The following is a 13006-nucleotide window of genomic DNA, read 5'->3' as shown; positions in this document are numbered from 1 at the left end:
GTGCATGTGGTGTTGTGTGTTGTGCGCATGGTCTATGGCCTATATCGATGCTAAAAAACGATGGTGTCACCAATGATCTTTCAACTTAACAACAGGTCTAAGTTAGCCATTTTAATTGTATTATCTTGTCATTAATCATCAAAATCTGATTCCCACAAAAAAAAATCGCCAACGATCTTTCCCACGCAAAATAAAATTTAAAAATAAAGCTCTCAATTTCTAGAAAAAAAAAATAATACTCCATTCTCCATCCTCCGTTCGCCTCATATAAGATTATCTCCTGACTAAACAAGAGCGCCATTCCAACCTCCTGTTTAGCGTAAGCCATGAGCTCGCAGCAGTCACCATCGCCGGCGGAGGCGAAGTCACCGCGACCGCCCGCACCCACCACCACCGTAACCGCTCTCGACGATGATCTCCTCCGTGAGATCTTCCTCCGCCTCCACTCCCTACCGACCCTTGTCCGTGCCGCCCTCAGCTGCCGCACCTTTTTCCACGCCGTCCGGTCGTCGCCCGCCTTCCGCCGGAGCTTCCGGGAGGTCCACCCACCACCTCTCCTCGGCCTCTTCTTCGACCCCGACGGCCCCTCCATCCCCGCCTTCGCACCCCTCCGCCGCCGCTTCGACCCTGACCTCGCAGCCGTCGTCCGCGGCGCCGATTTCTTCCTCACCCGCCTCCCCGACGACGACGACGACGCCGCCGCCTTACCGGAGTGGGTCATATACGACTGCCGCGACGGCTACATCCTCCTCGAACACGGAAGCCTGGAGCAGTACGCCGTCTACAACCCCCTCACACGGGCCCTGGATCTCATCCCCCAGCCGCCCGACGAGATCTTCGACGACCAGCACGGCGACGCCTCCTGTCTTGGGTGCTACATCCTCTCCTCCCAAGAGGGCGGCGAACCACTGCGCCTGGTCTACACCTGTCACGACGAGTCGCGGGCGCGTGCCGCCGTCTTCTCATCAGAAAGCAGGGAGTGGCAGATCCTCCCGTGGTCGGAGCCTGTGAGGCCACTGCCTGAGGACGAACACTGGCTTAAGGTTGGCACGATGGCGAATGGCTTCGTCTACTGGACACACAAAAATCAAGCCTACATCCTTGTGCTGAACACTGTGACACTGCAATTCTCCCAGATGGATGTGCCGCCAGATTTGGTGGATCAAGATTTAATGTTTAAGGTTGGGGAGACCAAGGATGGAAGGCCTTGCATTGTCTGTCCGATTGATTTTGAGCTTCATGCTTGGGTATGGCGAGCCGGTCAGGATGGAATTGAGACATGGATATTCGACAAGAAGTTTTCCTTGGAGACGATTGTCGAGGTCACTGAGGGTACATTTGAGCAACATTGTGAACTGAAGGTTTTGGCCATCATTGGTGGATTTGTGTACTTCTGTACCATGGATATGTTGCATGATGCCATTTATCCTTGTTGGTTCCTGTCTCTATGCATGGAGACGGGGGAGCTGGGCATGCTCTTTCGGAGGAGATTTGACGGCCATGTTTACCCCTACATCATGGCATGGCCTCCTTCTTTGATAGACAACAAGGTGAACCCTCAATTCGAAGGTGCTTGACAACATGTGGACAAGGTATCCTGACATTTCCTTCGTTTGGCCACTAGATGGTATTGTAGTAATGATATGTTCAAGGTGATAGACAACAAGGTGAACCCCTCACTTTACACATACGCCATTCAGCACAAGTCTATGGCTTTATATGACTGGCTGCATTTCTGAACTGGTTCACATATGGCATTCCGTCTCCTTTGAGACGGAGATTCCACCTTTTAATCGGTATTGTTGTCATTTTGATCCTATACTTATGTTGTGTTGTCCGTTGGACAGAATTTGGACTGTTCATATGTAAACGCTTGTAAGAGGTTCCACTTGGTCTTTTTATTTTCACCTAATCACTCTGTTGTTGTGTTCCATTTCATTCACCTTAATTATTTGAAATGAGATACCTATCCATCTACTTGAAAATAATATTCACTTCCAATTTGGGACTCTTCCCATGAAATAGTTTACACTTTGAAATCCTGTTGATAAGATTAAAATAAGAAACTCGGTTTGGAAACCCACTAAGAATAGGGCAGAAAATAGGTTAGCTGGAGGCAAAGGATGATCTTGACAATTGGTGGTTGACTCGCTCTGGCTAAATCATGCCTTAGCAACATGCCTTTTTACATCTAGGGATCAGAAAGGGAACTGAATTTTTTTTCAGAGCATAGTTCCTATGGCACGAAGACCTACATATTAGGAAATATTGCCTCTGTAAACAAATATAAGACTGATTAGTGATCTAAACGGTCTTATATTTGTTTACAGAGGGAGTATCATTTAGTAGGCTGGCCTATACTTGTGGACCCAGAGAACAAGGTATCTTAGGGGTTTTGGATCTTCAAACAATGAATAAGGTCTTACTAGCAAAATGGCTCCGTAAACTTAAGATTGAGGATCACCTCTGGCAGAAACTTCTATAAGAGAAATATGGCAAAACCATTACACTACTGGTATTAATAAACACATAAATGGAGATTCTCAATTTTGGTCAGGTTTCCCTGACATGAAAAATTCATTCTATAAGCATCACACAAGAATTGTCAGGGATCGAACCAATACCATATTCTGGAAAGAACCACTAACCTCCTTGTCTGTCCTTTCATACAGTACATGATATCTGTCTTAGTCTTGGCATTTCTGTTTTTGAAGTGATAAATGAAGGGTGGGATGCCATGTTTCTAAGTAAGGCATATGATCATAGCTAAAGCAAAACATGACATATGATCATATCCCCCCTTTTAAGAATAGGATGGAAGGTTGAGATGCATTGTCAAATTTGTGTCAGGATGAGACCATTGATCACTTATGTCTGTCCTGTTCACTTGCAAGGTTTGCCTGCAATATAATCTGATGTGTTTTTAGTCTATTTTGTTTGCAAATTTTTTTAGAAGGAAGATTTCTAGTAAATGAAATTGTAAAATCTAGGTTTTTTTGTCTGTCTAATTTGTCCGATATTGTCAGTAGCGGACTGTAAGCTATCATCTGGATATTGGATATATATAAATAGGCACATTATTTTCCAAACAAAGAGCATGCATGCCATATTCCTGACTAAGAACTAGCAGACATGCACCTCAAGGGAATCCAGTCAAGAAAATGTGGCTAAATGCATGCAGCATTCGTATCTGCAGACTGGTACTATGAACTGTATTCGTTATCCACTTGCATACATGCATGTTGAATTCCAACTTATCTTCCTCACTTCCAGCTGTTTGCCAGGAGCTCCACTCCAAACAAACAGGGCCATAGCGTCTCGTATGTCTATGTAAACCCATAAACCAAGCCAGATACTGTGTTCTTATACACAATGACAGTTTAATAAAAGAAGAAAAATGAGATCTTCACCATCATCTATTTACACAATTTGCATCTCATCCCCCTTAGTTTTGGCCTGACTTCCTCCACAATCTTGACAATTGCGAAGAACAGGACCCTGTACACTACCACCATCCCACAAAGGATGGCAATGTTGACCCACTTGGAGTACCCCATCTCCACCTGCAGCTTCTCTTGCAGCACCCGAAGGCCACTGATGGTGACACTCTTCTCGACCAGCTGGTCGCTTGGGAACGTCTGCCCTATGAACTCGTTCTTGTAGAACCCCTGCACCGCGTACTTGTGGAAGGAGATGTAGTAGCAAGGGTACTTCCACACTGGCTTTGGGAGTTCGTTAGGGAGGCGGAAGAAACCGCCATTGAGCATCATCACCCCTTGCACCCCGGCCCCAACAATGATCCCCATCAGGAAGTCTGGGACGATGACGGCGATGATCATCATCATGCTCTCCACCAGCATTGTGCACATGCACAGGTTGACAACGAAGTAGGCGAAGCGGTCAGGCCCTTTTGTTAGCCCAGTAAGGCAGTACAGCATCGCGCCGGGGATCACGGCGATGACGGCCAGGTATGGAGTGGCCGACAGCGTGTTTGAGATCACAAACTCTGCCACGCCGTAATGGCCGCTCAGCCTCTCCCTTCTGAATACCTAGAAATAAAGTGTGCAGCCAGACTTTTTATTTATTTCAGACTTCCAGTATACAGTGAATGTATGGGCATATAATTGCTCTTATGAAAATGTTAGTCTGATGGCAGAGAGAAAGCAACCTTTACGTCCTCTACAAAAGAGGGGAATCCTCCAATAGCCATGAAAGTAAGAAGGGCTGTCGTATACATTATGACTTCACATCGAGACTGAAAAATCAGGGGAACAAATCAGTTTTGTTGATGTATAAAATATTTATGTTGCCTAATGAATGATGTCTTGTAGAATTCACCTGGATGGAACTGTAGCTGTGGCCAAGTTGGTAGAATATGGTGCCAAGACAAATGCCAATGCCCAGGTAAACACCCAAACGCATCCAGTAGTATCCTATGTCCCTGTGCATATTCACAAATGACCTTCTGGTGAGCACAAAGAGCTTCGTTGAGAAGCCGGCTTGCTCCCTCTTCCTAAATGGAGCTCCACCCTGGAACATAGCTCAAATATTAGAACAAGAATTTGATCTTGATTGTGTAAACTTCGCTAGGCCAGCACCATATACTCCGCGGCGAGAAGTTTATTACCGGTTCATTCAAATGAAAAATGACATGTTGTACAGACGCTGAATTAGCATGTTGCTCCTCCAGTTCATAAAAGGAGATTCTTTAGGTATACCTTCAGCTGAAGGTTGAAAACTTTGACCGCCAGTATCTTTTGAATATTCAGACCCGAAATCATATGCGGTCCGTTCCTAAATATAAGTCTTTTTAGAGATTCCACTGTGGAATCTCTAAAAAGACTTATATCAGTGGAATCTCTAAAAAGACTTGTATTGAGGAACGGAGGGAGTATAATTTTACTGTCTATTATATATACATACTATACTACAGCAGAAACAAATGGTCAAAGTTACATTCTGAAAGCCGTGTAAATGTCTAACCGCCACTTTTTCATGAACTTGAAGGAGCATTTCACTGACTGAATTTGTCCTAATAATTATTTTGCTGTTGCTGTATACAGATTAGTCCACATTTGGGTGGTCCCTTCTTTGTAACCACACATTTTGGGACTGCCAAACAGTACAATCTTTAATCTCAGAGAATAAATAAATGAGCTTGTAAGCAACTTACTATCCCTTTCATCTCAGCTATCCGGTCCATTGTTTTCTCTGAATAAGCGGGGGACTGGTAAGCATCTGTCAGGATCTCTATTGCTTCAGCCGCAGTTTTTCTCCTAGCTTTGGAACTCTCGACAATTTCCTGCATGCATATGGGATCACAGAGCTAAAGTAAACATACTGTACCTTTTGTTCCGAGTGTCATACAGAGAAATGACGAGGAAAAACAGGTACTACCTCGTCAAAATCTTTGTTGATTGTCCTCAGGAAGTGGTCAGAAGGGTTCCTCAGGTGTGGGCATGGGAAGCCACTTTCAGTGAAGAACTAGCACAGGAAATGAACACCAAACTCAACATTTTCATGGAGAAAAGAGGGATTTGTCATTTGCAATGTAGTGTAATCACCTGATTGGCGTCGGAGGCGGGTCCGAAGAAGACGGTCCGACCGTAGGCGAGGAGGCAGAGGCGGTGGAAGAGGTCGAAGACGTCGCCGCTGGGCTGGTGCACGGCGGCGACGACAGTCATGCCCTCCCTTGCGGCGACCCTGGCGATGTGGCTCATGACGTGGTAGGAGGCGGCGCTGTCGAGCCCGCTGGTGGGCTCGTCGAGGAAGAGCAGCCGGGGTCGGGTGAGCATCTCGATGCAGATGGTGACCCGCTTCCGCTGCCCGCCGCTGATGCCCTTGGTCATCCGCCCGCCGATGCGCGTGTCCATGGCGTCGCCCAGCCCCATCTCCCGGATCACGGCGTCCGCGTGCGCCCGCTTCTCCACCGCCGGCATGCTCCCCGGCAGCTGCAGCTGCGCCGAGTAGTAGACGGCCTCCCGCACCGACATCGTCGACATCAGCACGTTGTCTTGGGTCACGTAGGCCTTCAAGTTCAGTTCACAGCATCCAGTCGTTAACTTGGATTACACATTGATCATATCGTAGCTACCAGCCTACCACCACTCAACAAATTACTAATACTGAGAACAAGCATTCAAATCATGTACTCCCTTCGTAAAGAAATATAAGAGTGTTTAGATTATATTTCTTTACAGAGGGAGTAGAACACAAGATAGAAAGCACATGTGTTTGCTGACAGGGCAAAATGCTTAATATTTCTGGTGGGGTAGATTGACCTTGGTACAAGCATGTCTTAGTAGCATGCCACTGTACATGATTAATATTACTGGCAGGGTAGATTGACCTTGGTACAATCATGTCTTAGTAACAAGCCCCTGTACATGCTGCCCTTCTACCCCATTCCTGTGGGTGTTAGGAAGAGATCTGGCTTCTTTAGAGCTAGAACGGTACTACCTCCATCCGGGTCTACAAGTCCCCTTTGTGTTTTGTGCCAAAATTTGACCATTAATTTAACTAGCAAAATTAAGTTAAATATTATAAAATGTATATTACTAGATTCGTATTTGAAAGTAGTTTTGAATGGTATTATTTTTACTACAGAAAACCTATATTTTATTAATCAAATTTACAGTCAAAGTTTAACACAAAATACAAGGGGGCTAATAAACCCGGACGGAGGTAGTATATGGCAAGATGATGACAAATAAAAAGAAATATCACTTAGTTAATTGGACGATTGTTTGTAGACCTAAAAGGCAAGGAGGCCTTGGTGTTCTACTTAACAAATATGCCAAGAATGCATGTATGTCTGGAGTTCATCAGAGTTGGGGATTCCCAAATCTGGTTCAGCATGAGAAGTGTTCAAAACATTTGTTTTATCCAAATTGCAAGAAGATTGTGGGGAACGGTAGAAACACCAGGTTTTGGGATGATTGTTGGGTAGGGTCTAAAACCTGTTGTGCCAATCTCAATTAAGGTTATACAATATACGTTTGGAAAGGCTGGGATGGTGTCAATTTTCGAAGAACTCTTTGGGGGTGATTCTTTGATGCTTTTGGAAAGTGTATAAAAGATGATTGTGCGGATGTTGTTTTAAATGATCAAAGGGACACTGCGAGGTGGACGCTTACCACTAGTGGTAAATTCACAGTCAAATCTCTTTATCAGAAAATGATATTGAACAACTGCTAACTTCGCGCAACAATTCATATGGAGGAGGTCCCTCCAGCGATGAACAATATTCATATGGAGGTTCCTCCAACAGATGGTTTTCATTTGGCTGATGACTAAGACAGTATTCTTTTTTTTTTGCGATAGGACTAAAACAGTATTCTGACCAAAGATAGCCAGCTGAGGAGGGGATGGATGGGTACTAAGGCTTGCACATTTTGTGGTCAAGATGAAAGTGTAGATCATCTATTCTCTTGCTGCTCTGTTGCTACACTTATCTATAGCTCACTGCAGTGTGCTTTCAATCTTACTCCTGTGTCCCTGTTGATCAGAATCATTTGCTTTGGTGCTTGGCCAAGGAGCTTTTCAAAGAAGCATACATTTTTAGTTACTGTTGGAATCACATATGTGTTTTTAGGCTGTTTGGAGATGCGGAAACGATGCCTGTTTTAATGACAAAGATGAACTGCTAGGTGGTCTACGGATCTGGATGTAATTTCTATTATTTCTGGTATTCGTTGTACTTCCATGATTGAAGATGAATAGATTAGAAATTTTCTCGCAAAAAAAAAGAGAGGATCAACGGCCCCCTTTGCATTGGTTCATCTGATCTGTTTTGCTGCTGGCAAGTGGCTGATGCTGCCTCGGTTTCTTCTTGGCCAGAGGCTGTTACAGCTATGATCCCTGGCTATGATGATGTGTTGTTACATGTTGAATCCACCCTTGTTGTTTGTGCAGAACGCTCCAGAGGCTGTGCTCCCTCCGGGTTGAATAAAAAGACACGGCCGTAATTTTAACATGCTGCTTCAGATTGTTTTCAGTTATTCAGTTGTGGTTTGTGTCGAACCGTGGTTTCTTTTAACGGAAAATCGGAAGGGGAAGCCCCTCTTTTGTCAAAAAACAAAAGGAGTGCCATAGCCATTTTTTGTGAAGTTGGAGCTCCTGTCTTACGTACCGAGGTTCCGAAGGCGAGCTTCTCCCGGCGGCCGTTGATGAGAATCGACCCGGTCTGGGTGATCCCAGGCCCCAACCTTCCTGCGATGGAAGGAAAAAGAAATCAGCTTCGGTGGTTCTGTAAGTTAATGGAAATGCTAAAAAAATCTGATGTCAGATTTTTAGACATGCCAAATCAAACTTTTTTATGGTAGTTTGTATTGGGGGTCAAGATGACAAATTTAGTTTGCAAGCACGGTAGTCTTTTGATAAAAAAATGAATTGAAACAGATTTATCATTAAACTTGCCATCCCGGCGAACACAACTTGTCATGAAAAACATTGGATTTGTCACGCCTAAAACTCCGACGCTCGGTGAATATCCAGTCGTTAACTCTTTGGCTGAATGAGGCTTTTATTATGTATCCGGGACAAAGTAGAAAAACAAACCGACAGAGCAATAAAGCACGTATCTTGGAGAGAAAGCTTTGACGTGGCGTGACCCGATCGAGCCGAGCCGCTCCCAGTCCCGTCCATCCACAACGCTCGAACCTTCGTGTAGGCCCGTTTCATTCATGCGGCAGACGACACACACACAGTGAGCATCAAGGGATGAATGGATTAGCAACATGGGGGCTACAGTACGGCCGTCTCTTAGGCGCAGGACGGTCCGATCGCTTGAGTTGGTATCATCATTAAATTTGGTTGATGTTGCGTCGTCGTCCATTATTTTGTTGTAGAGGAGGGCTATGCATAGTGCTTTTATTCCAGACAAGAAAGATCCGCAGTGATGTAGGCGTTCGGACAGAAATCTGTCTGACTTATAATTCAATGGCACCGTGTACATTAATAGAATGTAATGTAATGGACAAAAAATATAAGGTGGCTTACTTTTTATTTTTAAAAAAAATCATATTTTTCTGTGTTTGATCAAGTTTACGAAGATAGGTATCAATATCTACAATATTAAATTTGTATCAATGGATTTTTTTTTTGGAAAAGGAGGTTAAGACCCTCGGCATCTGCATCAATTGATGCATACAACCATTTTTTTTATTGTTTAACATAGGTCTAACAAGAACATATATCAAGCCACCCGAAGCCATCACTCACACCTACAAAACTCGATAATGTGGAGTGCTCTTACTTCTCATATCTAAAATCGGTGCCGTCGCCGATCCATCCACATAACGTATCAGAACTCATAACCATGCAGCAGACTTAAAGCGTACACCACATGCACACGTTTTAGACGCCGACATCATCATCAACATATATTTATTTTGAAATAATCTTATTTATTTCGTATAGCAGTCGGTGATCAGACATAGAAGCGTTTGATTTTTTTTTAAATTGAATACACATATTCAGAAAACGGAACACTTACGGTACTCCTGATCTAGAGTCACGGTACACGAATACTTGTACCCAGATTCAGATCATAACTAAGCTGTCGGCTCTGAAAAAGTAGTCTTTGTCCACAATTGAAATTCAAATCTCCATTTTTGTGTCTACACTGCAATTTATATATAAAAAAAGCTTGATGTTATATGACTCACTCTAATATCCACGGGCCAGATTAATTATAGATTTTATTTTTATTTTTTGAAGCATGGTTTTGAATCTTATAAAAGGAAGTGTGCAAGTGTGCTCCGAAGATGGAAAGGGTATACTTCAACGCGTGTGCTACTCATAAGTTTCTGAAACTTCTATGGGTGTAAGTCGATTTTGATCGAAGAAGAAGAGAGCAGCACCGGGGCAAAGACGGGAACGACGTGGCTGGTCGCAGCGTCATTGACGTACGGAGGGGAAGGAGGTTGGGGAGGAAGAAGAAGCATGTTGGAGAAGGAAAATGACCGGAGGAGGAAGATGAAGGACGATGATCTACTTACACCAAAAAAAAAGATCAGTATATAAGATCTCCAAAATTGATTCGATAATGGCCATCATAAACCACCGTGGAGGAGTCCTGAAATTGGGATTTAGTTCTTTCTTCTAGGATTTATTTCTTCCTTTACTTCCACAAGGACGTGCTACCTCCAGTCTCCACTCTGTGGCCCATGCAATAGTTCACATCTCATGCAAGTATGCAACATCACCCACACGCTTGGTAAAAACAACGTAGCAAAAGAAGAAGACGAAGTTTGTTGCATTTGCATGCAAGGGTGGTGAACCTGCGAGAGTATCGAGAAGCGTGGTCTTGCCGCAGCCGGACGGCCCCATGATGGCGAGCACCTCCCCCGGCCCGGCGTGCCCGGTGATCCCGCTCAGGATGCTCACCGGCTGGGCCCCGTAGGCGCCGGCGGCCACCGAGACGCACACGTCCTCCCACGTCAGGAACACCCCGGGGTCCTCGTCCGTGCCCGCCCACCGGACCGGCGCAGGCGCCACCGCCGCCCTCGTGGACGGCGCTACTTCCACGCCGTCGAAACCCGCAGGCCCGCGGCCGTCCACGCCCGCGGGAGCACGGCGCTGCCAGGCGCTCGCCCACGGGAATATCCTGCCCAGCGACCAGCCTTCGCCGCCGGAGCCGGTTCGCGCGTCGGGCGTGCCGCCGCCCCAGCGCCAGAGCGGCCGCGACGGGCTCGGCGTGGGCGCCCACCGCGGCAGCGGCGACGAGACAGCCATGAAGCACGACGTGTAGCTAACTTGTTGGGTCTGATCGGAGGCCCAATCGATCGGAGCTGGTACATGGAGCGGTGGCTAGCTACATGGCCGGGCGTGAATTAATAGCCCTCGGCATGGCTGATGCACTGTGCACTGTACTCTCCCGGATGTTCGTCATGCGCTGTGCATTGTACGCTCCCGATGACCAGAGTTTTTATGGGTCTTTTGCTGTTATCTTGAAATATAGGAGGAAAAACGTCTAGTACTCTCTTGATGGGGTAAACAATACAATAATCTCACCCGCAAAAAAAAAATCTTATTCTAAAGAAAAACAATACAGTAATGCGGTGGATATACAGTTGCTGTTCGATCGGTGTGTTTGTAGTTTGGGTATTAAATCGGTCTATGACGGTAAGATGGGATGACACTGGCTATGGGGCTGGCCAGCGTGTTTGCTCATTAATTGGCCGGCGCATCATGGCGACCGCAAATCTTACAGCAGCCCCCGCCCCATTAAGGCTCTGTTTGATTTCAAATAAGTCATCAACTTATAAGTTGAAAAATAAAAAAAAGTAACTTATTTTATCAAACGGACCCAATTTATAAATCATCTCAACTTATAAGTCATAAGTTGCTCCACCCTAACTTAAAACTTATAAGGCACCCTTTTTTACGCGGGTCCCATCACCTTTACATTAAAAAACAAGGTGGGAAGGTGTATTCAGGTGACTTATAAGTCAGATGACAACCAAACAGGCGTGACTTATAAGTCACTGGTTTTAAGTCACTTGACTTAACCTGACTTATTGGAACCAAATAGGCCCTAACCATCCGATGTTACAGTTGGACACCGAAACAGCTTCAAAAAGATGCAGCAATCGCGCGGGCGTCTCATTCAATCATCCTATGTTGCAGTGGGATGTACCAAAACAACGTCTTCAAAAAGGTGCAACAATCTCGCGACAACTTCTTCCGGAAGGAGATGCCGTGCAAGCGTTTTTGTTGTCGGAATCCAGCAAACAAGTCAGTAGAAGCCTTCGCCTCGGCACAAAGAAAATCCAACATCACTCGACCTACCCTAGGAAGGCTAGATCGTTCCAAGCAGTTGTTGCTGTGCTGCAAACATGGCAGCAAAACAGCTGCCGAGTGTGGCCTGGACTGATGAGGAAGCTTGTGAAAACTTGTAGCGTCACAGTGCAAAAGGGGTGCGTCAGATGAGTTCCTGGCTCCTCGCAAAAAGATACAAACTGCAGTGCTCTAAAGGAGTTCTGTGCACGAACCAATTCGCCATCACCTCAAAGGGTGCAACAATCGCGTGACAACTTCTTCGGGGAGGAGGTCCCGCGCAAGCGTTTTCATTGTCGGAATCCAGCAAACAAGTCAGTAAAAGCCTTCGTCTTGACACAAAGAAAATCCAACATCACTTGACCTACCCTAGGAAGGCTAGATCATTCCAAGCAGTTGTTGCGGTGCTGCAAACATGTCAACAAAACAGCTATCGGGTGTGTCCTGGACAGGTGAGGAAGTTAGGAGGACACCACGTCGGGGATGGGGTAGAGTTGAGGATGAAGGCCATACAAGAGCTATAAGGTTTAGAGTTAGGAGCGAATAAGGCGCAGTAATCAGGTAGGGTTTAGCTAGAAAGCTCAATCCCGCAGCACCAGTTGTCGGCGTGCTTGATAGTCTAAACCAGTTTCTAATGCAGTAGGTCGTCTGGTCAAGGACGAAGCCGGGAATGAATGGAGGGGGAGAGGCGCTAATTGTCAAGCATTAGGATTGGGGGTTGGGGGGGGGGGGAAGGGGGCTAATTGTTGTTTTTTTGAAGGGTACATACAAAATTTTCTCAATCATGAAAAGAGACATGCCTCCTCGCCCTCATTAACTTTGTGGGTCTGATGGAAAGGGGATACCGAACAGTGGAATGGATGGCGGCACATCCATGAGACCAGATAATTACGCTATATTAGTCGCCTTTGTAAAAAAAAGCAGTCCTATGTTCCATCTTTCTTTCATCTTTTTTTTTTTCATTTTTCAGACGCAAAGTTATCGAAGAGCCGGTCAATTTAATCAAAGTGGCACGTGCAAAGATACTGCCTGAATTTGAGACAACAACTTAATGGACACAACGCATTTGTGGACTACCTAATTTGGTTGATCAGATTTAGGATCATCAAATCAAATCAAACAAAAAAAAGTGGTTCTTGTACTCCATCCAAATACAGTATATACTTGAACAATTTCAAAAATAAAATAAAATATATATATACTTGAACAGAAAGAGTACTGCAAG

At 45.3% G+C, this 13006-nt stretch overlaps 2 protein-coding genes across 3 annotated transcripts; one reads left to right on the top strand and one right to left on the bottom strand.

The window, feature by feature from the left end:
• Positions 1-282: 282 nt before the first annotated feature.
• LOC125516147 (uncharacterized) lies at positions 283-8123 on the top strand. Of its 2 annotated transcripts, XR_015607553.1 has the most exons (3): positions 283-1592; positions 7324-7413; positions 7509-8123. XR_015607553.1 is itself a non-coding variant. In XM_048681626.2 (2 exons), the coding sequence occupies exon 1, from the start codon at positions 327-329 to the stop codon at positions 1575-1577; it is 1251 nt and encodes a 416-aa protein (XP_048537583.2). In that variant the 5' UTR covers positions 283-326; the 3' UTR covers positions 1578-1592; positions 7324-8123. The 2 variants fall into 2 exon arrangements, 1 of the variants encoding a protein (XP_048537583.2); XM_048681626.2 differs by having other exon boundaries at positions 7324-8123.
• On the bottom strand, positions 3158-11037 carry LOC125516146 (ABC transporter G family member 1). Its single transcript, XM_048681625.2, has 8 exons — positions 10284-11037; positions 8132-8211; positions 5565-6029; positions 5398-5484; positions 5174-5302; positions 4339-4530; positions 4169-4255; positions 3158-4049 (listed from the first exon to the last, which is right to left on the bottom strand). Exons 1-8 carry the CDS (start codon positions 10735-10737, stop codon positions 3417-3419), a joined length of 2127 nt encoding a protein of 708 aa, XP_048537582.2. The 5' UTR covers positions 10738-11037; the 3' UTR covers positions 3158-3416.
• Positions 11038-13006: the final 1969 nt, after the last annotated feature.

Source organism: Triticum urartu, chromosome 6A, assembly GCF_056163025.1.
Source record: "Triticum urartu cultivar PI428250 chromosome 6A, HENAU_Tu73, whole genome shotgun sequence".
NCBI lineage: Eukaryota > Viridiplantae > Streptophyta > Magnoliopsida > Poales > Poaceae > Triticum > Triticum urartu.
The sequence above is the reverse complement of the archived record's forward strand: the minus strand, read 5'-3'. Positions and strand labels throughout refer to the sequence as shown.

Bases quoted from the DNA above. Each gene is read 5' to 3' on its own strand.
- LOC125516146 (XM_048681625.2), bottom strand. From the start codon at position 10,737: ATGGCTGTCTCGTCGCCGCTGCCGCGGTGGGCGCCCACGCCGAGCCCG. The intron at 6,030-8,131 runs GTACGTAAGACA...CTGAACTTGAAG, and splicing joins AGCTCGCCTTCGGAACCTCG to GCCTACGTGACCCAAGACAA. The intron at 4,256-4,338 runs GTGAATTCTACA...CTGATTTTTCAG, and splicing joins ACAGCTACAGTTCCATCCAG to TCTCGATGTGAAGTCATAAT.
- LOC125516147 (XM_048681626.2), top strand. From the start codon at position 327: ATGAGCTCGCAGCAGTCACCATCGCCGGCGGAGGCGAAGTCACCGCGA.